Source organism: Protopterus annectens, chromosome 2.part0 (genome assembly GCF_019279795.1).
Source record: "Protopterus annectens isolate FY-2018-M chromosome 2.part0, PAN1.0, whole genome shotgun sequence".
Classification (NCBI taxonomy): domain Eukaryota; kingdom Metazoa; phylum Chordata; order Ceratodontiformes; family Protopteridae; genus Protopterus; species Protopterus annectens.
Window position 1 is genome coordinate 1,147,723,718 of NC_056728.1, and position 27,720 is coordinate 1,147,751,437.

At 43.3% G+C, this 27,720-nt stretch overlaps 1 protein-coding gene across 5 annotated transcripts in view; it reads right to left on the minus strand.

Moving 5' to 3' along the window:
* LOC122793381 (protein transport protein Sec24B-like) overlaps positions 1-27,720 on the minus strand; it is a 2,932,722-nt gene that overhangs the window by 2,247,329 nt on the left and 657,673 nt on the right. For all 5 annotated transcript variants that reach the window (XM_044061340.1, XM_044061338.1, XM_044061337.1 and 2 more), the window contains one exon: positions 9,717-9,901. In XM_044061340.1, the coding sequence (XP_043917275.1) occupies positions 9,717-9,901 (185 nt within the window). The remainder of the gene's footprint in view (positions 1-9,716; positions 9,902-27,720) is intronic.

The window sequence follows — 27,720 nt, forward strand, 5'->3', positions numbered from 1 at the left end:
GGGGGGGGGTGATTTCCACACTCTGAAAACACACCAATATATGAAATATCCCTGGCAGATGTTCAAAACCCAAGGCTCTTGCGTGACCCTTAACCAACTGGAAAAGGACATGGGAACCTGGACAAGGGAAAGAGGAAGCAAACTGTCAGATTAAACCTGGTTTGCCCTGAAAAGGAGGCTTCTGAGAAGGAGGAGCCTGAATAGACTGACCTCTGGCTGGAGGGACTGTCTGCTAATAAATATTGGATCTGAAAGGATAATTCCTCTGGAACTTAGGGATGTGAGAAATGCACTTTTGTTTGCACTCCTGTAAGGTCTTGTCTTTGTCCTGGAGGGACTTAGTTCGGCAGCACAGCCAACAAGGTTTTTATTAAGAGGAACATCCAACAATTTAGCTTTAAAGTCATCTGGTAAAGGCTGAAGACGAAGCCAAGAGTAATGCCTCAGGACAAAACCAAAAGCAGCAGCCCCGAAACATCAGCTGCATCATAACTACACTTAGAGTGTCAAGCCACCCAAGAGCTAGAGCCCAACAATGAAAGGGCCGAGGCTTTACCTTCAGAATCAGGAAGGTCAGAAATTACCTGAGAAGCTTGAGAAGGAAGGGCTAAAACATGTTTAGTCATAAGAGTAGTTGATCCCCTAAAAGCTAGGGTGGCAGCAGTATAAACTATTTTGCCTAGATGTTCCATAGCTCTACTGTCCTTGTCTGAAAGTAGTAGTTTAGTAGAAGGCAAAAGCTTACAAGGTTTGTCTGAAAAGACAGACACTATACAAGGGTAAGCAGAAGGATATTTATACAGAATTTACAATCATCTGGCACCTTGTAAAATCCATCAGACTTCTAGGGGCAGGAGGATGAGCATCAGGGGTAACGAAGACTGCCAAACAGGAATCTAAGAGGGCAGTCAGGACCAAAGGAACAACACAGGGTTTTGGAGACTCCATCAGGAGGAATTCGTAACACCTCTTCTGAATATCACAAACCTGAGAACAATCCCACTTGAAATATTCCATCATACAAAAAATGGTGCCCCAAAAGATAGTTCTTCAAAGTCAGAATCTGGACTAATAGAATCCTCTTCCTCAGACAAATATTCCAAAGGAGAAGGGATATGAAAAGAGTATGCCAAAGACTCTTCCCCAAAATCTAAATCCTCAGAGTACTCTTCCAATCCAGGCCTCACGGGAGGAGTAGATGATCAGGGGGGAGCAGGCACAGATACTCATGAGGCGTCAGGGTCAGAATATTAAACAACCCCCCCCCCCAATTCTTGTTGGGGTTTTAAACAGCAGGGGAAATACGTTTGCTTTTTTTTCTTTTTCTTTTGAGGGACACCTGCATGAAAAATACTAGGCTGTTCGGACCCTTGCAGATACTTTCAACATAGGAGGAAGCTCCTTTCAAACTAGGATCTGCAGAATCCCTCTCAGTCCCTCCGATATAATCAGCTGAGGTTCCCCCTCAACCACTGGAGCAGCCACTTGTAAAGCCTCCAAGGACATTAGAGAAGTTGGATCCAAAGCACCTTCAGAGACAGTCACTGCAGAGGAATCAAAGCAACAACTGGATGATCCTCAGAGGTTTCACCAGCCTCAAGACAGAGATCTGGGGGAGGCCGGGCAGCAGATGAATCAGACCACAGTTTTTCTGGCCTTTTCTTGGCAGGTGGCTGAATCCCAGGAAGGGAGGACTCCACCAGAGCACCTTGCGCCAGCAACTTTAAATACTGAATTTGTAGATAATTAGACAAGGAGGCAGAGAGATGACTACATAGATTCTTACTGGCAAACGCTTGGCAGATAGAACAGTGTGGTCGTGAGAAGCACTCAAACAGAAGAGACACTGCTCTCGACTATTTTTATGGGGGAATCTGCCACCTAAACTGACATTTTACCTTTCTGGATGACATGTAAACTTACAAAAAAACAAAAATAGAAGATAAGAAACCCCAACAGGGAGCTTATCTGAAACATTTCCATAACCAGCACAGAAGAGCGTACAGACTGATGTTCAATGATGACATTCAGACTGGTGGCCAAGAAGTTCTGAAGTATGCACTTCCATATGTCACCTTTATGCCCTACACCTTATGCAAAGAGCATGTGTGTGACGTACATCTTCTAGAAATTCTAAAGGCTTTGTTACACTGGGTGGATGCTGGGCAGGAGATACCACATATCAGGAATACTGCAACACTGGTATTAAAGGACATCTACCAGTACCCGTTGAATGATTTTATGTACAATTAAAAAAGAAAGACGTGTCACAATTACTTAGCAATTCTCTAACAAACTTAACTGGTAAAAAGCAATGTCTTTCAGCTTTCCCGGTTAGGGGTCACCACAGCAGAATTCCAGTCCACTAATGATTGGCAGTGGATTTTTTAAGGTGCCGAGTTACCAGCCCGACGCCCAACCTTCAAAGAAGGCACACCCATTCATGCACGCATCTACCTGCATGTCTTTAAACGTCACTCGACTGTGGGGAGGACATGCAGACTCCACACAGAAGGCGCTCCAGCCGAGAATCGAACGGGAGAACTTCTTGCTGTGAGGCGACAACGCTAACCGCTGCACCACCGCGGCTACTGACACACTTAACTGGTTAGAAGCAATAATGCTACAACTATAATATTGATTTATGTTAAAAGACATCCTATGGTCCCAGTGTGGTTTAAAACAAAACAAACAAAAAAAAGTCACACAATGGAGTGTGATGCAAAATATCAAAATAAGTGGATGCTCATCCATGGCTATTACAGCACAAACCAATACCTACAGTCTTAATATTACTGTCTGCTTCCACTCAAGTCCCCATCCTACCCCTACACTCACTGTCACAACCCTAAACCTAGCAACATTTTTTTTCCCCTGCAGATAGAGGGATTCACCTAATGAAACATCTCATTGGGGTTTTACCCACAAACACATAAGATCAGTCAACAGCTGGGAAAGGACGCTAAAGGCGAAGGAAACAAAAACTGACCAAAAATTATTTCTGCAATATGACAGGAATCAGTCATTCACTTTTCAGTGATGTCATCAATTGGGACAGTTAATTTATTGTTTTCCGTAGACATATGGGGCTCAGTAGGGTTGCAAAGGACTTCAGCTTTCTTAGAAAAGTACAGTTTTGTACCTACCATAAATGTAGATGTCCGATAGACATGCAACTGCAGTCATAACATGTGGGTTGTCCTGCCTCAGGCAGCCCTCGGTCGGCTGGATTCCAAAGTCTGGGTCCGACGTCGGCTGATGTCGCATTTCTCTCCGACGTCAGAGCGGCTGGAGTACATAAGCATCAGCCGACGCCATTTTCTTCAGTGTTTCTTGCCCCAGATGCCAGGTGCCCTCCAAGGAAGGCTGTAATCAAATTGGAAGACAAAAACAGGATTCCAAACAAATACATGAGCAATAAAACAAATACACCATAACAGATATCCCCAGCTAAGAGTAAGGGGGATAGGAGTGGACCCTAGGCATAGAGGGGTATGGAGGAGGGAAAACCCGACTGCAGTTGCATGTCTATCGGACATCTACATTTATGGTACAAAACTGTACTATGTCCTTCAAGAATGCAACTGCAGTCATAACATGTGGGTAGAATACCATAGCTTAGCTGGGGAGGAGGTATGCTCTAGGAAAGAGATGGTGTGGCAATCAAACCCTGCAGGACTGCCAAGCAAAGCCTGCTCTGGATCTGGAATATAGAGGGAGATTGTAGTGTTTGGAGAATGTATGCACGGAGCTCCATGTAGCAGCTTCTAGAATGTCCTTTGTAGGCACCCCTCTTAAAAATGCTGTAGAGGTGGCTGTAGCTCTGGTGGAATGTGGTCTGACATAGGCTGGAACAGTCTTCCCATGAAAGGAATAACAGAATCTGATGCAATGTCCAATCCATTTAGAAATGGTCTGTTTTGAAATTGCTTTTCCTTGGACTGCAGGGGCGTAAGCTACTAAAAGCTGTTCAGACTTCCTACTGGCCTTGGTTCTGTCCAGGTAGTATCAAAGTTGTCTATGAATGTCCAAGGTATGCAAAAGTCTTTCCCCCTTATTCTCAGGATTGGGGAAGAAAGCAGGCAGATGAATGGCTTGATTTAGAGAAACCCTAGATACCACCTTTGGCATAAAAGTAGGGTTGGTCCTTAATGAAACCCTGTCTCTGTGGAAAATAATAAAGGGTGGTATTGCCATTAGGGCCTGTAGCTCCGAAACCCTTCTTGCTGAGGTAATTGCCAACAGAAACGCTGTTTTCCATGAGAGAAATTGCAAGTCAACTGAAACTGCTGGCTCAAAAGGAGGTAGAGTCAGTTTTTCTAAGACAAAATTGAGGTCCCAGGCTGGCACTGGGGCCTTTCTTGGTGGCTTAATGTTCTTGATTCCCCTGAGGAATTGTCTTAGTAAGGGGTGAGAGAAAACAGGAGGATCAGTGTTGTATCTAGCTGAAATAGCAGATGCATGTATCTTTATTGAAGAATATGAGAGGCCGCTCTGTAACATATCTGCCAAATATACCAAGATGAGTGGGATGTTCAGTAATGATGCATCATGTCCCTTGCTGACATTCCAATTGCTGAATCTTTTCCACTTTGCTAAGTAAACCTTTCTGGTGGATGGTCTTCGAGCCTCTGTTAGTATCCGCTGAACTTCCTTGGAGAGAGATAGGCTGAAGTTATTTATGGGATCTCCCAGGCTGTTAGCTGCAGTGTCTGAAAGTTTGGATGCAGTGTTTCGAAATTGTGTTGAGACAAAAGTAGAGGCCACTGAGGGAGGGCCCACCTCCTGGTGTGACATGCTCCGTAGTAGTGGGTACCAGTGTTGTCTTGGCCAATCCGGAGCTATTATGATTCCCTTGGGCTTCTCTGCTTTGATCTTTAGTAATACTGAGGTCATCAGTGGCAGAGGTGGGAATGCATAGATTGCTAGGGAGTTCCAGTTGAATGAAAGGGCATCTATTTTCCAAGCCTTTGGATGGTATGTCCTTGTGCAAAATTTTGGTAGAAGATGATTGAGGTGAGAGGCAAATAGGTCCACTTCTGGCTTGCCCCATGTCGAAGTGAGTTGTCTGAAAGCCTTCGGATGTAACCTCCACTCGTGTGGATCTGTGAAATTCCTGCTTAGGCTGTCCGCCAACACATTGTCTTTTCCTGGAACAAACTGGGATTGTAACTGGATGTTTAGACTCAGTGATTTCTCCCAAAGCTGCATTGTCATAAGAGTGAGTACCCCCCTGCTTGTTTATGTACCACATCACAGTGGTGTTGTCTGTCCGTATCATTAAATGGCCTTGCTGGAGTTGGTGCTGAAAAGCCTCGATAGCATGCATTACTGCCAGCATTTCCTTTTGGTTTATATGCAGATGTGTTTCCTTTGGAGACCATTGTCCTTGTATACACCTGCCTTCCATGTGCGCCCCCCATCCAAGGTCTGAGGCGCCTGTAGTCATGGTCTGTGTTATCTGTGGTTTTTTGAATGACATACCTGTGTTTTCCTGGCTCACCGAGGCCCACCATAGGAATTCCTTTTGTAGGCATGGAATGAGTGGTATGATTGTCTCCAAGTTGTTGCTGTGTTGAGACCAAATGCTTTTTAGGTACCATTGAAGCTTTCTCATGTGTAGTTTTGCCAATGGAACCAGTAGAATGCAGGATGCCATGTAACCCAGGGCCTGTAGGAATCTCCTTGCAGTCATCTGGGTGAGTTTTGCTAAACCTTTGAAGTATTGAGTTAACTTCTCTTGTTTGTCTTCTGTCAGGTAAGCCATCTGAGAGGCTGTGTCTAGTTTGGCTCCTAAGAAGATTATTTGCTGGGATGGCTGCAGTCTTGACTTTTGGAAGTTGACTGTGTATCTCAGAGCTTGAAGTAATCGTATGACATAATCCAGGTTTTTTGTCAACATCAATTTGTCGTCCGCTTGTATGAGGCAGTCGTCCAGGTACGGGTAAATTTGTACACCCTGGAGCCTGCAATGAGCAATTACTGAAGCCAGGCATTTTGTAAATACTCTGGGCGCAGTAGATAAGCCAAATGGCAATGCTGAGAATTGATAATGCTCTGGCCCTGCAAGAAATCTGAGGTATCTTCTGCAGCTGTGTCTGATAGGGACATGCAGGCATGCCTCCTTGAGGTCCAGAGTAATCAGCCATGACTCCTTGCCCAGCATGGGAAGGAGTTGCTGTAGAGTCAGCATTTTGAACTTTGGTACTATGAGAAAGGTGTTTAATGCGGACAAGTCCAGTATTGGTCTCCATTGAGATTCTTTTCTTGGAACAAGGAACAGTCTTGAGTAAAACCCTGTTCTTGTTCTTGTTGTGGAACTCTTTCTATTGCTTTCATTTGAGTCAGCAGAGTGATTTGCTTGATAGCCTCTGCCCTTTGATGTTGTGGTAGATTTGGCATGCCTTGTTTTCTTGGTAAGGTATGAAAATGAAATCTGTACCCTCGGTCTATAATGTCCAAAATCCATTTGTCCTTTGTCAGTCTGTGCCAGTTTTCTGCAAACAGAGATAATTTCCTTCAAGGGAGCTTCTAGTTGTTCCCTGGTAGGCGGTAGTAGAGGAAAGTCATTGAGTTTGTGGTTGTTGGGCAGGTGAAACCCCTGCGTCACTTCTTTGGTTTCCTGGCTGCCATTGCCGTCCCCTGTAAGGGCCTCTGTATTGGCCTCTTCCTCGGCCACGTCTGTTCTTACCCCTTTGAAACTTTTCTGGATTAGGAAAGGACCAGTTTTTTGAAGGCCAATTCCTACTGAATCTGGGGGGTTGAACCTGGAGGAAATCTTTCACAGTCTGAACCGGTTTTGCTTTTTCTTCGATGGTCTTTAACACATCCTTAGCATTTGCACCAAAAAGCTTGTTCTTTTCCAAAGATGCATCCAGAAGTTTTGCTTTTACATGATCTGGTAGAGGTTGATCTTTTAACCAAGCATGTCTACGCATCACTGCCCCTGTCATAGCTGCCCTACATGAAGCTTCCAGTGCATCGTATCCACACTGCAGGAAGTGATTGCTTACTTGCAGTGTTATGTACAGCTTCCTGCAAAGACTTCCTGTCTAAAGGATCAGGAAAAGCTAATGTTTTTTGTAAATCTTCTAAGAGATAATCCTGATATTGGAACATATGAAAAAGGCAAATTAAAGCTTTCATAGATAAAGTAGTGGATGTGTAAACCTTTTTACCCCATCTCTCTAATGACCTTGCTTCCCTGTTGGAGGGCAAAGGATTTTTTGAGGTGGAGGCTGAAACTCCTTTAGGCCCCTGTGAAATGGTTTCCAAATCAGCAGTATGGGCCCTGAATAAATGGGAATGAGTTTCTGGGACCCTGTAATACCTGTCTGGCTTGGCTGGAGCAGGAGGAAGAGAATCAGGGGTAGCACTAGAATCAGAATACAAATGATCCAGAACATCAAGTACAGGAGGAATAGCTAAGGGCCTGTGCTGAGGCTTCTTAAGGAAAGTCCTAAGGCGTTTCCTAGAATCAGAGTATTCCTGACCCTGCCACTTGAAATGTTCCCTCATGGTGTGCAGAACTTCCCCAAAAGAAATATCCTCAGGAGGGGAGGCCGAAGGTATGGAATCTTCTGCATCTGAGTCCTCATAGGTCTGGAAGAGCTCTTCCTGGCTATCAGAGTGGACAGAGCCCTCCGAGTCTTCACCTGAAGGAGAAGGCTCAGAGGGTTCAACCCGGGGCCTTTTATCAGGAGGAGGCTGGGATGCTCTCTCAGGATAGGCCTGTGAACCTCTGATCATGGAAATTAAATCAGCAGCCATGGACATAATTTGTGTCTCCGGAGTCGGCTGAGGTAAGGATTTGGAAGCAATATGCTTTGTTTTGCTGGCTGCCTTAGCCCTAGGGTATGCCTTAATAGACATGGCCATAGGAGGCCTGGCAGCTCCACGTGCAGGAGTGACCTTGTCTACAGCAATGGTCTCGGGCATTTCCTCGGTTTCGGTATCCGGAGGAAAGTCTATAACTGGCGTCGGAGTAATGTCTGGAATCGTAGTCGTCGGTAATGCGGTGTCTTCGGTTCGGAGCAGTGGAGAGACAGTCTCAGAGGGAACCGGAGCACTCGTGCTAGGTTTTGGCGTGGAGTCGGTGGTAGACGCTGGCCGAGGATGCTGGTCCCGGTCTTTTCGCTTTTTGGGAGTTTGCGATGTCGGAAGATCCGATGGCATGGTGTAAGCAAATTTATCGCCGATAAAATCTTCAGCGAACTCCGCCCGGCGCCTGAGAGTGCGCTTGTTGAAGCAAGCACAGGCTACACAGGCCGAGACGTCGTGGTCTTGGCCCAGGCAAGGGAGGCAGTAAGAGTGGAAATCCTTATGAGGTATTTGTTTACCACAAAAAAGACAATTGTTAACTTTTTCAGTAATTTCTGACATCGGCTGAGGCAAGAAAAAAGGTCCCCAACGGGGTACTTAGCTTTTTGATGACTTCGGTATCGTAGAATACAGGAGCTGACCGACCGGCACTTGCGAACTGCTTCTGCTTCAGGCACCGCGGCAAGAAAGACTGAAGAAAATGGCGTCGGCTGATGCTTATGTACTCCAGCCGCTCTGACGTCAGAGAGAAATGTGACATCAGCCGACGTCGGACCCAGACTTTGGAATCCGGCCGACCGAGGGCTGCCTGAGGCAGGACAACCCACATGTTATGACTGCAGTTGCATTCTTGAAGGACATCTACTGCAACCAGAGTTGATTACATCAGATATAAGACAGAACAGCTGCTCCCACAAATAAATTCATTACTTTTCCTATTCAGTTCAAATGCATTTTTAACTGAAAACCTACACTCAATCCATTTAGACTCAATTAAATTACCCTATATAAGAACATTTGACTGCACTCTCACTATTAAATGACAAGATAAAGCTGTACCTTCCACATACTTCCCTACTAAATGATGGTATCTTGCTGAAAATGCTGCTTCAGGATTTGAAGAAATTCCATGTTTTAAGTTAGGCTGTCAAGCAGGTGAACCGTTTCCATGATCAGATAAAATTTTCTACTACTTCTGGGAAAAAAATGGGAGTAGTCAGGGACTAAACTCTTCCTGGACTCAAATTTCATCCTTCAAATGGCAAAGATACAAAAGATCTCTGAATACAGGGTGTTGTATGGTGTTCATAAGGAATTTCAAGTTTTGCCATTTAACAGACAAACTTCTCAATGCAATGCCAAAAGTAAAGGATTTCACATTCTGGTTTCAGTCAGAAAATACAAGCTTTTTTATACAATTGAATATACTAACCGTGTTGCATACGTTTTTGCCTCAGCAACAAAAGAAGAGGTGCAAAGACGAGCTACAATAGCTTTATTTTTATTAAGAGAGTGACAACTCTGAAAACACGCTGGTATATACACACACGACTACTAAGCAGTCTGGCAGAAAACTGTTAAGAAGCAATCACGTAAATCTCAAGAGCAATGAGGTCTCCAAGATGGGAACTGTTGAAGTAAGGCAATATCACCTAGTAAAGGAATGTTGCTTTCCCTCTCTCTTTTTTTTTTTAATAAATATACTGAAAGAAGCAATCATGAAGCAGTCTTTAATTTAGCTTCTTTTGACACAAAATTAAGTGCTTACTTGATTATGTAACAGCTTAACAGATCACTTTTTCATGAAGTAAACAGACAAAGCAAATCAACATATTCATATGTTTTTTTTTTTTTTTTTAACTTACTACACGCAACTTCTTATGAAAGTAACTTACTCTGGATTGCAATTCAATTTCTTCATTTGAGGATTCAAGTTAGGTACAACAGGAATGACTGGCGCATGAGGCAGAATATTCCTGTCCTGTATTAGGTTGACTGGACGCAGGCCTTCTGGCTGCTGAGACTGATGTAGGCTTAATCCTCCTAATGATGCCGACAATTGATCAGTGTTAGAATAAGGCTGAAATAAACAGATAAGGAAACTAATGTTGTCCGTCACATGTATGACAGCTACATAAGCAATGACACCACAACATAAAACTGAACACTTCACTTATGGCGTCATCTTTTGAAATCACGGCAGCATTCTGAACAAAAGTGACTGGCTGTTGTCTAAACAGTCACAAAGCAAATGACTTATTTTTAATAAACTAGTACAAAAAAGTGTGGTGTACTCCACTATGGGCAAATGACAGCAGCACTAAAGATGCACAAGATAACATCACACTTATTTGAGCCATGAGTAATTTTTAGATATTTTACGGCAACAAAAATATTTCACCACAAGTCAAGATGAACAATATACTTAATTGATCCAATAAATAGAAAACTTTCGGCTGAGTTAAGTACTTGCCATAAAAGTAGACCATGGTGGAACAGACTTCGTACAGCAGTACACCAAACTCAGTGACTCCAGCCCTTCCAGCAAACAAATGCTGTCCCCTCTTCTTGAACAGGGCAATATTTGACTTGCACCAGTACTCAAAACACCTGGCCCATCCTGTGTGAACACTAGTACTGACAGCATCTTAAGCTTTTCAAGCACGAAATGCAAGACTAAAAAACCGCAAAAAAATAAGTTATGTACTTACCATAACGTTCCATGTGAGTTGTACATCTCGCCTTTTTGTTCTTACAAACGGGTTCGGAGACGATCCCTCGGCTCCGAGTCGGCCGCTTTCCAAGCTTAAACTCTCAGAGAAGCACGAGACCTAGTGGACATCCCATGATTCCCTGCTGTAACTCCCCAGATCTAGCAAGCTGCAATGCAGGAAACCAAGGAAAGGTACCAACCCCCTGAATCATGAATTCCAGCAGAAAACAGGAATAGAGGAAGGAGGCAACCTGCCCAAGGACAGGCTGATCTAAAAATGACCAAACTGACCTACCTGCTAAGGCAACCATCACTCTCCATGGAGGGGGACGGAGGGAGGGATTGTAAGAACAAAAAGGCGAGATGTACAACTCACATGGAACGTTATGGTAAGTACATAACTTCTTTATGTGACGTACTATCTCGCCATTTTGTTCTTACAAACGGGTAGCGTCCCAAGCACCCTAATCCTGGGTGGCTCACGGGAGAACATTCCTGAGCACAGTGGAACCAAAGGAGGCCCTGTCCACTTTATAGTGAGTGATGAACGTGTGAGGCTTAAGACCATGTGGCAGCTGCACAGATAACATCTAAAGGCAAACGGGCAGCATACGCCAGGGATGTAGACACCGCCCGGGTAGAATGGGCTTTAACGTCAGAGGACAATGACTGATTGGTAGACGCATAAACAAATTTGATACAGTTAGCCAGCCATCTGAATAAAGTGGTTTTTGAAACAGCATGCCCCTTCCTGTTATCAGCGAATGAAACAGCTGTTCAGTCTGTCTGAAATCCTTAGTACGGTCAAGGAAGAACCTTAGCTGCCGGTGCACGTCAAGCTTATGCAACATATATTCTAGTTTGTTGGTGTGATGTCTGAAGAAGGTAAGAATTTCGATGGCTTGATTTATGTTGCTCTCTGAGCACACTTTGGGAAGGAAAGTGGGGTTAGTCCTAAGAAAAACTCTGTCTGGGTGAAAAATTAAATATGGCGGTCTGGAGGACAATGCCTGCAGTTCAGACACTCTACGTGCGGAAGTAATGGCTACCAAGAAAATAGTCTTCCAAGAAAGGAATTTCAGATGGCATGAAGAGGCTGGTTAAAGCATCAATTGTGATATGAGATTTAAATTCCAGGGAGAAATAGGGTGTCTAACCGGTGGTCTGAGGTGATGGGTTCCTTTTAGAAATGCTTTACAAAGCCTATGCGCCATAATGTTAGATCCATCACATCCTACATGAAAGTTTGAGATAGCAGCCACTTGTACTCGTATGTTGGCAGCTGCTGAGCCCTTATTGAACAATGAGGATAAAAACAAACACCAACCTCCGTGCAGGAACGCTAACTGTCCAAATCGTCAGCCACACTCTGTATCAGTTAGTTAGCGAAATATAACTTCTCCGTTTCAAGGGAAGAAAAAATGCATCTATCAGCATTCCACCAGTAAAGGAAACACAACTCTGCTTCAACTACGACTTAGTTACGTATCTTCCAAGACATCCAACGTATTGAATAAAGACAATGGCTCCAACTCACAGCATAAAGGGAACGTTCTTTATTCACAGCAGTTTAAACATCAGTAAGCGCTTTCACCCTACAAAGGGCTTCCTCAGACTGTACATATAACTATAGAAGGCACAGCCTTTATATATCCTAGATACTTAGGTAAATCAACACTAATTAATCTCAATTACCTTGATCAACTTACTTAATTGGACTGCTAATCAATCCAAGTAACGTTAAAAACACAGTTAAAAACACAAATAACCCTATAACAACACTTAAAAAATGCTTGAATAACCTTTAAATAACCTTTGAATAACCCAGAGAGATTCTATCTCCGTAGCCATTCTTACATTTTACATAGGAACTTTTTAAAAAACCTCTGTGCCTACCGATGGAGACTGTATTATTTAATACTAGTAGTACATCATTATAACAGCAGATGGTGCTACTATACCATTTCTCATATTCATTCTTTATAGTGAATAAAGCCACTTTTATAAAACCTTTTGTGTGCTTAAATAAATTCAATAACTAGTACTCACATTTTCATAATGTATGGAATAAAAAGTTTATAAAATAAAAATGAAAACAAAAACTAAAAATATTATTAATAATAATAATAAAACTTTTCTGTATTCCTACAGACCGTTTAATCTAATATTAAACTGACAATTCATCCTTTACCTAAAATCTCCCTATGCTTTGAATTCATTCTCATTAAGAGAATTTTACTCCTAATCTAATATGTATTAGTATCATAAACATAGAGTTTATATCTATCAGATGTTGACTAAAGTTGTCTCAGTGCTTTAACCTTCTTTTCTTCAAAAAAGGGTATATGCCTACTTTGTCATTTAGACCAGGTGGATGATCTGACCTGCATCTTATAATCCATTTGGATTCTTGTTCCAATGTATAATTCTCAAGGTCCCCTCCTCTCATGGTTTTATTTATAGTTTGTATGACAAAAAAACTAAAAGTGTGTGTATTTCCCTTCATTTTATTGTGTTTGGCTAATGCATTTTTCTCATCTCCTCTTCTTATACCATATGTGTGTTCTCTTATTCGTTCTCTCAGTTGTCGATTAGTTTTACCTATGTAGAACGCTTCACATGAACAACACTGGGCTAAGTATATAACATTTTCTGTCCTGCAAGTGGAACCAGTCTGGAAATTATACTCTTTTCCAGTAACAGGTGATTTAAACGACGTATCAATATTAATAAAACAACACTGTTTGCAGCTATTACAGGGCAATGTGTTAACTGTATATGTCTCACGGTTATTATAGTTCTTATGACACAATGTACGAATCGTTTCCACTTACTATTGTATAATTTCTTGGTAGACAGTTAGTGAGAAGAAACTACGATATGCTGGACAGCAGGGAACAAATCAGTAGACCTGGCTAAAGTGGGAATTGGAGCAGCCAAGCTGTCAGATTTAGGAAGAGAAGGGAAGGATGAAGAACTCCCGACGAATGGGTCAGCAGGTCCGGCACCGGGTCCAGGATCCACGGTTCTTCCAGTTGATATTTCTGCAGAAAAAGGAACCAAATTTGTCGAGGCCAAGACGGGGCTATCAATATAACTGTCCTTCCTAGACTTTTGGCTTTCTGAATAAATCTGGGAATTAAGGGGATCAGTGGAAAGGCATACAGGAGACCCGGGGGCCAATCGCACGAAAAGGCCCCTTGGTTTGTTCCCCGGTGGGGGATAAAGGGTAAAGTAGCTGCTGCATTTGGCATTCATTGGGGATGCAAACAGGTCGCAGCAAGGTCGGCCCCATCGGAGGAAGATCTGTTCCGCCACACTCTGTTTTAGAGACCACTCGTGAGGCAGCAGCATAGCCCTGCTTAAACTGTCGGCTATCACATTGGAAGATCCCAGGATGTGCGTTGCTGTCAGAAAGTGTCAGGTGGATACAGCCCACTGCCATATTCTCAGGGCCTCGCGGCATAGGGGATAGGACTTGGTTCCCCCTTGTTTGTTGATATACCAGACTACCGACATGTTGTCCGTCTGGATGGCAATCGTACCTAGAGGTAGAGAGTTGTGAAAGTGCTGCAACGCTAGGAACACTGCTCTCATCTCCAGGACACTGATATGCAAATGAGTCTCCATAACCGACCAAGTGCCTTGGATAGTGTTTCCCTGAAAAAGCCCCCCCCCCTATCAGGGAAGCATCCGTGGTCACTGTGGCTGCGGGTTGGGGAAGAACAAAGGGACGACAGATTGTCACATGGTCGCTGATTAACCACCAAGTGAGATCTTTCTTGCAAAGAGTTGTTAATCGAATCTTGTATGATAAAGGTAGACTCTGGTAGGACCATTGAGCGAAAAGTAGCCATTGTAATATCCGCATGTGCATTCGGCCTAAGGGAACTGCTATCAAGGCCGCCGCCATTGTGCCCAAAAGTTGTAGTATCTGTGACGCCGGTGCTTTGTCGAGAACTAGAAGGCTGGATAACTGATCCTCAATGAGACAATTCTGGATTGAGGCAACTTGATTTTTTCATTGACGGTGTCCATTTCTGCTCCTAAGAAGGTAATGTGCTGCGAGGGCAATAATGCAGATTTCTCAAAATTTAGATACCTAAACGAGAACAGAGATGTATTAAGTAGTCTCTTGTCCGCAGAAGTTGATACTTGGTGGTGGTAGTAAGGAGCCAGTCGTCCAGATACGGAAACACTCACAATCCTAGTGGTCTCAGATGAGCCGTAACCACCGCCATGCATTTGGTGAACACCCTGGGGGCTGAAAGGGCAGGGCTCTGAACTGGTAATGACTTGCTCCCAGCTGAAAACGTAGATGATCTCTGGATGCTCTGTCCATTTTGATATGGTAGTATGCATCCTTGAGATCTATACAGCACATCCACTCCCCTTTTGACAAAAAAGGGAGGACTGATTGCAGCATGACCATCTGGAACTTCTCCTTCTTTACAAAGGCGTTGAGCCTGCTGAGGTCTAGAATGGGCCTCCAGTCCCCAGTCTTCTTTGGCACTAAAAAGAACCTTGAGTAAGTTCCGAATCCTCTTTGGTCTGCTGGGACTGGCTGGATGACTTTTGTCTAGAAGATTTTGAATCTCTCTCTCTGCTAGTTTTCTCAGACTGGGTGGAATGTCTGGACTTTTTGCAAATATAGGGGGATTTTTTACAAAGGGAATGCGGTAACCTCTGGTCATGATGCTTTTCACCCAGGAATCTGTTGCGATGTTTAGCCAGGCATTTTAGTGTAAAGCTAAGCAACCCCCGACCGTCTCCACAGTAGAACAGCCGAGCTTCCCTACAGGAACGCTGATAGGGTTTGCCAGAGAACTGGTCCCTGTCACCCTGGTTTTGCAGACCACCTCTGCCGATTGGACGGCGTCTTCCATTTTGACCTCTTCCTCTGCCTCTGGAGGAGGTATCTGTAGGTGTGTTTTGGAAAGCTTCCTGAGGTTTCCAGAACCACATTTTCCCACTTCGTTGCCCTTTGGGGTACGGTCTGGTTGGAGTGGAAAAACGGACTCAGACGGCAGACAGAGTCTTTCCTTCTAGCTCACACCTCATAAGTGTCTCCTTAACTTTTGGACCGAACAAGGTCGATCCGTCAAAAGAGGTGTTTACAAATGAAGACAAAGGCTTCCGCGAAGGAGCACAGGCGCATCCAGGATGGTCTCCCAAGAGCCTTTGCTGAACCCGCCGCTCTACTCGAACCTTCGGCAGCATATGAAATGAGCCGCATGGATGAGTTGACTATGGAATTTAGGGTGTTGAGTTGTGCATTCACCTTGTCAGAGATTGCATCGGTTACATTACCCTGAAGAGAGTCTCCTAGTTCTTTGAGGAGATCTCGTTGAAGACGTATGAAATGAGTTAGGTAGTTTAGCGATCTCATGGAAAATGTCGCCAAACTGAAAATGCGTTTTCCATATCTGTCCATAGTCCTAGAATCTTTATTAGGAGGATGGACAGTAGAAGAAGACTCAGACATCTCTTTCTTAGTGGCCGCCACCACCACCATAGTATCTACCGAACTCCTTTTGTCAAGGAGGACTTGTCTGATGGTGCAGTAATGAACTTATTAGGCCTCCAAGGGACTGGTTCCATGGTGTCAGGAGACTCCCACGCCCTTCGAGCAACTAGTTCCATTAGTTCAACGAAGGGCAGAGTAACCAAAGAGGTGGATGGTTGAGATCCAAAGGCCTTCAGGAGAACCGACTCATCCTCAGTAGGGGCAAGGGACTGCCAATCCCCTCTCTGTTTCAGGATTTCTAAAATGTCTGAAAATGAGACATCTTCCGAGGGGGACCGTGGGGACACTTCTGATTCCTCCAAGTCGGTATCTGAAGAGATTCCTGAGGGGAATCTAAGTGCCTCCTCTTGCACAGTTTCTTCCTAGGCACTTTCTCGATGGGAGCTTCCGGAGAAGTATATAGGGAGGAGGGGTCACCCGAAGGGGATTCCTGAGGCCCTGGATCTCGACACTCAGAAGGGATCTGAGGGGAAGAGGTGAAGACAGATCCGAGGCAGTAGTGGTCTTAGCAGACAAAACCTTCCTCATGGCATCAAAGGCGCCAGAATCCGATTCGAAGGATCGATCGGCTCCGAAGAGATCGGTCGATCACTTCGAACAGAGACCCCACGCTCCAAACCAGAGGACAGGGCCGAGGACATCTACGTTGAAGCACCAAGCGGTAGTCGGAAACGAAGTGTCGGTTCGACTCACGACCGGAGTCGACGAGTGACTGTCTGTCCCGACCCGAGGTTCTTCCGTCGGTACCGAAGAAACCAAGGTTGATGGAGCCGAGGGAAGAGGATCGAACCTCGGCTCCATAGGTTCTACTAGCATCGGTTCAGTCAGCGCCGGCTCCGAAGATTCGATGGGTTTCGAAGGAGGAGGAATGGAGGAAACCAGAGGCAAATTAGTCTCCGAAGTCACTTGACTCGAAACAGATAACATTTTGGCAAGGGCCGGGTTCTCCAATAACCTTTTCATCACTCGATCCAGATCCACATCAGATAATTTGGAGGAGTGTGAAGAGTGATTGGTCGAAGGAGCCGAAGAATGCACCGACTGGAGGATAGGTGATTGGGGTGCATCGAATACCGGCTCCACCACCAGAGATCGAACAGGCGGATCGATACTCGGTCCCGAGGTCTGTGGAACAGATATTCGAATCACGCCAGAGGTACTTGGAGCTTGAGACTTGGGCTCCGAAAATCCTCTAGAAGACTTAGACCCCTTCGACTTCTTAAAAGAGAGGTCAGGTTTTTCAAGAGAGGCTTGAAAATCCGGTTTTAGAAGCCCTCTATCTACCAACTTCCTTCTTCTTTCTAGCAGAAATCTAGCACTGAAGGAGTGGCAGATAGAGCAGACGTCTTGCAAATGTACACAGCCAAGACAATACACACATGTGTTGTGGTTGTCAGTAACGGACATCTTCTGTCCACAACCACATCTCTTAAAACCTGACTTTTGTTTTTCGGACATACTAAAGTCCCACAAAAAAACACAACAAATAACCTTAACTATTCTACTATATATACAAAAGAGAAACACCAATTAAATAATCCTAAGATGTTATAAATCTTAACTACTTGAAAAACACTCCACAGCACACTTGACTAAAATATGTATATATTAATATAATGACAGAGCCCTGTCAACTACTAAGGAGAAAAAAAAAACCCTTCAACTACTAAATTACTATAACAAATCTATTCTATCAAACTAACTAATTTAACACTATCGAAAAAGGATAAAATCTTAAACTACAAAAATATTTAAATAAGAAAAGTTTTCACTGGCCCAAGCTTCACTCTTGAGAGCTTGTGATCGTTGCAGCGGCAAACTAGATCTGGGGAGTTACAGCAGGGAATCATGGGATATCCACTAGGTCCCAAGCTTCTCTCAGAGTTTCAGCTTGGAAAGCGTCTGACTCGGAGCCAAGGGATCGGCTCCGAACCAGTTTGTAAGAACAAAACGGCGAGATAGTACAACTTCACATTATCAGTTAACAAGACAGTAATGCCAAACAATGAATGGCGAATACTGAGTGAGATCAAACTATTACTAAATTGAAATTGGTGAAGGGGACTTCCAGTCAGGACAGATGAGAAATAAGGTACATTTTGAAGGAATCCCACCTCCAGACTTTAGTAAAATGTGAAAAAAAAAAAGCATTAAGGCTGGAAAACTCAGCAATAATTGAAAACACTGTACCTTGGTATACATGCATCTCAAGAAATGTGAGTGAAGCAGTTTCTTTAAGTCTAGTTTTCTCCATTATCACTGCAGTAATTGCCAAAATACTTAAAACTGCAAATAAAATACATTTTAAATCACGTTACTCCTTGTTGTTCTACTGTACAAAGTAAGAGAAAATGAAAAACGATCCCAACAGTTGAACAGGAACACACCAACTTTATTCACCACAGAGAAATCCTGTGACTAAGCGCTTTCGCCGCTAACTGCAGTGTGTGTTGAGAGACCGTTCTTTACCTGCTGCTTTTGCTGTAATAAATCCAATCAACAGCAAAAGCGCTAAGTCACAGGATTTCTCTGGGGTGAATAAAGTTGGTGTGTTCTTGTTTGACTGCTGGGATCGTTTTTCACTTTCTCAGTCATTTTTTCCCTGTTTGGGATTTGTTTTGTGTTGTACTGTACAAAGTATGACGAATATAAATAAAAAAGCATAATGAAAGCATAGCAATCAGTCCGGCTACATCCACTTGGGATCTTCCTCCTCTGAACATGCTTTTCATGGAGTAAAGACTACAAAGTAAAGCTCTTTAACTGTCACTTAATTTTCAAAGTTATTTCTAAAGTGTCTGTCATTACCTCAATGCCAGAACGGAGTTCCACTACCAATCTGTCAGCACCATTCAGATAAAAATCCATTTTGAGGTAAATGGACAATTTCAGTGTCCCACACCACACTGCGGATGCCTCCAGATGTGCATTGTTTAATAAGCAAAGATGAGTCATTTCATAAGCAGTATGAAATGATTGGCATTTACTAACTGTAATCTTTCATGATCTGCCAGAAAAGTTTTACTAGGGCAAAAATAAAAGTCAAACCCTGGGACAGTAAAAGGTATGAAAGAAGGGGACACTATCAATGCAAAGCACAATTACAAGTAAATTTACTGAAGCATTTGGCAGTGGCTAATCTTGAAAGTAATGAAGCTTAAGCTTCAGGGCCCCCCAATCCTGGAGGGCTCCTGAAGCAACTTTTTTTTTAATGAGTGAATTTTTTCAACAAAATTGATGGAGTTGGTGTTTTTTTTTTTTTTTTTTTTTTTTAATTAAAATAAGGCTATTTTATTGATAGAATCATAAACCAATGGGTTTAAGTACTTAATATTGACCTTAGAAATTCTAAGTTGGAATATTAATACCCATTTTAATGCCCTTGTAATTGGGTCAAATTTCTAAATTTTCTTGGGAGCTCGCAATGTCCAAACCCCCAGTGTACGGGCTCATTGAGCTCACTAGAATCTACATTTTAGCACTTGAATCCTTTGTTGGTGCACAGCTTAATAGTTCTACATCTCAGCCTCAGCCCTTAAGCTAGAGAGCCAATCAGAACCATAAAAATACATCTGAATTCTCAATTAAGGCTGCACTTGCCTCGCTTATGCATTTTAACATCCAAAATCAGATCTTCACTTCTTCATCTTAATGAGCCCACTCTGATGACCTTTCTTCTGACTTCTGCTCTAGTAAAGAATGAACCAATACTTTTTTCTGCGCATTGATGTTGGTTGGTGTGATTTTCTTTCCTCCAAATTTTCTTTTTCCTTATTTTTGGCAAGTTTTCGATATCTTTGTTAATTTAGTGTTAAACGATGTACAGGTCAAGGTATGCTTATAAGCTTGGTCCATAATTAGCATGGAAGCACGACATTTTTTGTGCACATTTCTGGTGTTTCATTAACCAGCAACTAGTGCTCCAGTTCCCATATTTACGGAGATTTCTGTTTTCTAGCATGAGATTTTTTATATTTTGCTTATTCTGTTGAGTTTTTTTGAAAGTGGCACTTACTAAATTTCTAGTGGTAGAATTCTTTGACAGTTCAACACAAGTATCCACGTGGGTCATGTAAAGGGTAATCCAGTTACGCAACAGAATTGACCCATATCAGCAGATTGTGAAAAGGTTCAAGCTCCCTGTCAAAATTGCTGAAGAATTCTGAAATTGATGAGGACAGTATTACACTTACAATATCGCATTACAAAGATACTGACCACAAATTAGCAAACAAGTATCAGTTCAAAGCATATTTATACCTTATGAAATTCCAGAACACAGAAGAAAAAATGCCATCTAAAATGCAATGTGCAGAAGTTCTTCAGCTTATTTTTGAGCAACATCTAACTGACGTTTTCTGCAATATTACTACTGCACTTAAAATGTACTTGACAATGTCTATTACTAGCTGCGAAGCAGAAAGAAATTTCTCAAAGCTTTCCTTTATAAAGAACAACTTTCAGTCTATCAAGGCTTAAGAGCACTTAAATTCTTTATGCATACTGTCTCTAGAAAATGACATTGCAAGAAAGCCCTCATATGACAAAAGTCTATGTGAATATGTTGCTAGAAAGAACAGGACCAAAAAAAAAAAGTATTTTGTAGAATGTGTTTCATGTAGTATGTGTTCTCATGTGCGTTTATTAACTGTGATCTTTGCTATGTTTTATTTCATTATTCTATGATGCATTATGCATGTATACGTTTCCCTAACTTTCATTCCCAATAACTTGAAAACTGTACGGCATAGCCTAGAAAATGTTTGTTCACACCAGTGACTTTGATATGCGAGATAACCCAGTACAGCAATTTTAATCAAAATCTGTGATGTAGTGGTTGAATTTTTTAAAAAGATTTGTGGTGATCTGCTATGGAACAACCCCACTGAAGAAGAAAATAGCGGTTACCCAGACTTCGTTGCTGGTGGGAAGGGGCTCACTGTATGGCCCATTTTCAAGGACTCCACCCCATTTCTCCATCATTTAGGCCTCAATGTCCTTGCAAGGGTAGCAAGGCCCTTTGGACCCTGTTGGATGTTGCCCTAATGTGTGTTGGTTGTGAAGAGACCCCATAACAGTTCAAGCTTCAGGGTCCAAAAGACAAATCTTCCAACATAACAGATCTGTCAAAAAGCAAACGGAAGGTCATGCTGCTTAATCCTAGGAGCCTTAACCTGAAAATGCACTCACACTGTAGGCTCTCCTTGCAATGGAAGATGTCAATGTCTGTGCGGTCACGGAAACTTGGTTAAGGGCTGCAGAGAACACCCCTGCCTTACCAGGCCATAACTCATTCCCACACAATCCAACCTCGAAATGAGGTTAGGAAGACGAGTCAAATATGTAAGGCTATGAAGTGCATCATCATGGACTTTATAAATAAAGACATAGTGAATCACTAAACTCTGGACCCCACGCAGTTTGGGTTTGTGAAAGGTAGATCATCATGCTTGCTCAACCTGAAAGACTTCGAGTCTGTCACCAGAGCTGTGGATGAGGGCAAGGTGGTTCACACAGCCTACCTAGATCTTGCCAAGGCCTTCGACACCATCGCTCACTCGGGAATCAGATAGGGGTTCATGCCTAGTTTAATGAGTCTATTTCATAAGATGGGTTTGCCAACTGGCTCACGGACAGAACCCATACTGTGAAAGTAGCAGACTCCAAATCTGACTACCGACCAGTTACAAGTGGTGTCCCACAGGGATCGGTCCTAGGTCCTCTCCTGTTTGGCATCTACTTCTCTGAAGTTCAAGCCAACACAAAGGGACTCTGGCTGACCAAGTTCGCAATGATTGCAAACTGGGACCCATTACTGATTCTCCAACTGATGTAGACATTCTACAAAAAGGCTTCACTGACACCAATGACTGGTGCCAGAACCATGGCCTTAAGCTCAATGCCAAAAAGTGCATCGTCATTCCCTTTGGGAAAAATTCAGTCCCCATGAACTACCACATAGGAGGTAGTCCACTAAACACCGAAGGTGTGATAAGAGACCTGGGGACACAGGCTGACAGCAACCTCTCCTTTGACTACAGTGGCAATGTGGTTATCAAAGTCCTATGTGGCACATCTCATTACAAAAGGTTTCTCATCCAGGAAGAAAGAGGTCATAATCTCTCTCTACTCGTCCCTCATTAGACCTATTATAGAATACAATGCCTCATTTGGTATGTACCTCACTAGACAACTACAATAACTGGAAAGGCCACAAAAATACCTCACTAAGACCACCTTAGGTCTTAGACACATGCCCTATACGAACAGACTCAAAAAACTCCAGCTATACTCTATCTCTTATTGCCTACTTAGAGGCTATCTCTGCTTGACCTACAAAGCCATGTCTGACCCAGAACTGCTAGATATGCTACACCTAAAGAAATCCCAATCCCTACATGCTACACGTTCCAGGGACCTAAACCTCATTACCACAATAAACAGAACATGCTGGAGGTACAGGTTTCTAACCCAGAGACTTCCCATACTCTGGAACAAACTTCCCATTCACATCAAGCAGAGCACTTCACTGGCCCTCTAAGAAATCTTGATGAGTGGATGGGCAATAGGAAGTTCACCCCAGGGATCACTTCAGTGGCCTTGCTTGACAGGGGCACTAGGAACTAACTTTAGGCAGCATGATGCCAGGGAATCTTCTTGGGCTAGGCTTATATAGGCTCCAGGGCCATTAGCCTAGTACACACCTATGAACCTATAAAGGTGGTGGAGTCTCTATCTTCATTAAGGACAGGCACACCTCCAGACTGGTCTGCCAGCATGATGCACTAGAACTATCCAGGTGCAACTGACAGTTGGCAAGACACCCAAAGTTATAGCCAGCTACAGACCCCCCCCCCCCCAATGACTGAGGACACCTACTTCTCTTACCTGGATCTAATTGACTCCATTTAGGTAACCCTTAAAACCCTGAGCCTTGGTGACTTCAACTACACCACCACAGACTGAGTGAACTATTCCTGCACTAATGCACTCACTCAACGATTCCTTAACTTCATCAATTCTAAAGCAATAGACCAGCTTGTCTCATTCCCCACAAGGGGAGATAACATTTTGGACTTGGTTCTCACCAACATGGGCGACCACCGCACCACTCCCATAGCACATTCTTCCCTGGTGAGATTAGATTATCGGACTGTCTCATTTGAAGTTTCTATGACACAACCCCCCCCCCAAACCGTAATCAAGCTAAGAAATTTCTCAAAAGCTGACTACAACCGCATGGACTCAGCCATACCCAAAAGAACAAAAACCTGCTCCTCAAGGAAAAACAAACTGTTTGGTGGACATCCAGTATCAACAAGCTTTACAACAAAAGAAAGAAACTGATTGTCCAAGGGTAAAAAGGAACATATTCCAAATTGGAAAAAAGTACAGTTTTGCACCTACCATAAATGTAGATGTTAGTGTGTTCACACTGCTGCAGTCATCACACTTGGGTTATCCTGCCATCAGGTGGTCCCGCAGTCGGCCAGAGTTCCAAAGTCTTGGTCCGGCGTCGGTTGCTGTCGCGTCTTCCCTGACGTCAGTGCGCCAGGGGTATATAAGATGCATCCAACGCCATTTTCTTCAGTTTTTCTTGCCCCAAATGTCAGGTGCCCCCAAGTAGGTAGGCAATACATACTGCTAACAAAACATGTTACAGAAATAAAAAGAATACCTTCAGTTACAAGCAAATACACCACAAAGGTTGTACAGGATAGAAAGGCATAGATAAGTCCAGCTAGGTCAGAGGGGATGGAGGGAGGGTAACCTGGACTGCAGCAATGTGAACACTCGAACATCCACATTTATGGTAGGTACAAAACTGTACTATGTTCATAGTGTTACACTGCTGCAGTCATCACACTTGGGTTGAATCCCAAAGCTAAGGCTGGGCGGTGGTACTAAACAGGGTTCAGAGAAGCTAGTAGGCCCTGCAGAATTGCAGTGGCAAAGCCAGCTCTGGTTTTTGAGTATGGAGGCAAGTGGTAGTGCTTGAGGAAGGTGTGCACTGAACTCCAAGTTGCAGCCTCCAAAATATCGTTGGTTGGTACCCCTCTGAGGAAGGCTGTTGATGTTGCTGTAGCCCTGGTGGAATGGGGCCTAATCTTACCAGGCACTGGTTTCCCATGGTGTGTGTAGCCGAAACGGATGCAATGTCCTATCCATTTTGAAATGGTCTGTTTTGGATAGCCTTTCCTTGTGATCCTGCAGCATAGGATACAAAGAGCTGGTCAGATTTTCTGAAAGCCTTAGTTTTAGCTAAGTAGAAACATAGTTGCCTGTGAATGTCCAAATGTAGGAGCCTTTCCCCTTTATTCTGGGGGGTGTGATAAAAGGTGGTTAAATGAATGGTTTGGTTTAGAGCCACACTGGATACCACCTTTGGCATAAAGAAAGGGTTAGTTCGTAAAGCGACTCTATCTTGATGAAAAATGATGAAAGGCTCCACTGCCATTAGGGCCTGTAGCTCTGAGACTCTTCGTGCTGAAGTTATTGCTAGCAGCAGGGCAGTTTTCCATGACAGAAATTGTAAATCAGCTGTAAAAGCTGGTTCAAAGGGCAGTAGTGTAAGTTTTTCCAAAACAAAATTGAGATCCCAAGTTGGTGTTGGTGCTCTCCGGGGCGGTCTTATGTTCTTAGCCCCTCTGAGATACTGTCTTAGCAATGGATGTGAAAATATAGGAGGATCAGTGTTGTAATGAGTTGAAATAGCTGAGGCGTGGATCTTAATTGATGAAAAGAAAAGGCCTTTGTGCAACATCTCCGTTAAATATTGCAGAATCTGAGGAATATTTGAGACAAGAGGATTTTGGCCTTTAGGTTCCAGGCGCAGAATTTATTTATTTATTTATTTAAATTTGTTGACCGGGAGTGTCCGACTGGACGTAGGTCTATTTTCAGCGGAGGCCCGGGGAGAAAAGCTCCACAGTTAAAATAAACAGACAGTATTCACATTGGACTACATAGTGATTAAAAATTTACATAGCAATTACTTGCAACATATTTACAGATGAAGAACATAGTACATCAGTAGACAACTAGAATCTTTATCTGTGAAGTGCATACCAGACATTAACAGATGTTACAAGAAGTTCCTGCTGTATAATAAGTACTGGCTTATGAGCATCTGAGCTTGCTATAATCAAGGTAGTTAGTGGAGTGGAAAGAAAGGTAGTGGTTGGATGGGGTGGATGATATTAGAGTGGGAGATGCAAGGGCATAGCCAGCATGTTTTTAGTTGCGCTTTTAGTAAAGTTTTGAAGTGGGTGCATGAAGGTATGGAGGTAATTGTGGGTGGGAGTGAGTTCCATAATTTGGCTATGGCGCAAAGGAACAGTGCTTCACCAGCAGAGTTATTGGCTTTAGTGATCTGCAAGTGATTTTTGCTGCTGGATCTTAGTGGTCTGGTGGTGCGATAGGGTTGGAGTAGATTCTGGAGGGATGGGACATTTAGTGGATGGTTTTCTAGTTTGTGGGCGAGTGAGAGTTGATACCACTGAAGGAGGTGAGGGAGTTCAAGCCAGCCCAGTTCAGCAAGTGAGAGACAGTGGTGACTACGGTAGGATGCCCCTGTGGCGAATTTGGCGATTTTGTTGTAGCAGGTCTCTAGCTTGTTTAGATCACATTGCCTTAGGTTGGTATATACTGGAGAGGCATAAAGTAGGGTGGAGATAAGGTGGGAATTTGCTTTTAAAATCTTTGCTGCTTTGGTGAGAAACTGCTTATTTCTGTATAACGCTCCTAGTTTTTTGTGGACTTTTTTTATAGTAATGGATATGTGAATGTCAAATTTTAGTTTATTGTCTAGTTCCACTCCTAGCAATTTAGTGTGTTCAGTTGGGTATATAGTGGTGTTGTCTTTTGCCGTGATGTTAAAGTGAGAGTTGTTTTGAGTACGTTTGGTGGGTTGGAAGATGAGTAGTTTAGTCTTGTTTGGGTTGAGTATTAATCGGGCATCGGATAACCATGTTTCAACAGAGGAAAAGGCTTCCTGTGTGACTTTTTGCAGTTTTGGTAGGGACTGGGCTGAGCAGATGATGGTCGAGTCATCTGCATATTGTATAAGCGTGCCATGTTTGGTGGCAGAGGCTAGATTATTGGTGTAAACAGAGAAGAGTAGGGGTCCAAGGATGGATCCTTGGGGAACCCCTATGGAGACAGGTAGTTGGGGAGATATGTCATTCTGCCATACAACGGATTGTTGGCGGTCAGACAGGTAACTCTGAAACCAGTTGGTGACCGATTGTGAGAAGGATAGGTTACTGAGGACAGAGATAAGTTGTTTGTGTGGGACCATGTCAAATGCTTTAGATAGGTCTAGGAAAGTAGTAGAGGAGAGATAGCCATTGTTTTTATGCTGAAGGATAGTGTTAGTAAAGGAGAGTAAGGCAGTGGTGGTGCTATGGTTTGGTCGGAAACCATGCTGAGTACTGGTTGTTAGTAAGGAGGTAGTCTGAGACCTGACAGTGTATGCATCTCTCTAGTATTTTGGAGAGTGGAGAGAGAATAGCTATGGGGCGGTAACTGGTTAGTTCTGTGGAGGGTCCACCTTTGTGGAGGGGAATTATATGTGATACTTTCCACAGTGTGGGAACGTAACTTTCCGACAGAGATCGGTTAATCAAGATGGATACTGGGTAGGCCAGAGCATCAACTGCGATTTGTAGGTATTCACTTGGGAGGCTGTCTGCTGCTAATTTGGTGGGTTTAAGTTTAGTTAAGAGTTTTTTTATGTTGGAGGTAGGTACAGGAGAAAAAGAGAAGGCAGTGAGGAGATTACTAGTTGAAGGTGTGGGTTGGAGGGGAGGGGGGTTGTGTTGTTTAGCTAGTGATAGTATGGTTTGGGTGAAGTGCATGTTGAATGAGGTAGCAATATTTTCTGAGGAGTGAGGGATGTTAGGAGGAAGGGTACTGACTTTACCTGGGTGGAGGATGGAGTTTAAGGAGGACCAGAATTTTTGGGGGCTGTGTTGTGAGGAGTCTAGGGCAGACTGGTAGTATTGGGATTTGTCCTGTTTTATTAGCTTTTTGACTCTATTGCGTAGTTCTAGGAATTTCTGTCTAGCTGAGGGGGTGTTGGTTTTGCGCCAGTGCTCCCAGGCTTTATCCCTGTTTTTCATTTCTGACTTAGTGGTTTTCTGTAGCCATGGGGAGGGTTGTGCTTTGGTTCTGGAGAATCTTATGGGGGCATGGTAATTAAGGATGTTCAGGAAGATAGTTTAAAAAGATTCAACTGCATCATCTAGACTGAGGTACTTTAGAGGATGCCAGTTACATTCTTTGAGGGATGAGATGAATGTGAGTGGGTTAAAGTTTAGTTTTTTACGTATTTGACGGTAGAGGACAGGTTTAGCTTGGTATAGGTATTTTTTGAGTAGGAATGTTGGGGAGTGACCACTGAGGCTATCTGATCTTACTGACTAGTATCCAATCCAGGGTAGTGTGCTTGGTGGAGTTTTTATTTATCCTGGTTGGTGACTGGACTAATTGAGTAAAACCATGAAGGTGTACATAATGGGTTGGATTGTTGCCAGAACAGGATTGCCAGTCAATATTGAAATCACCTAAGATGATAACTTCTTGGGGGAGATGGTGGGTAGACCAGCTGACGAGGTTTTCTAGGGAAGGGATGTTTTGGCCAGGTGGGAAGTAGCAT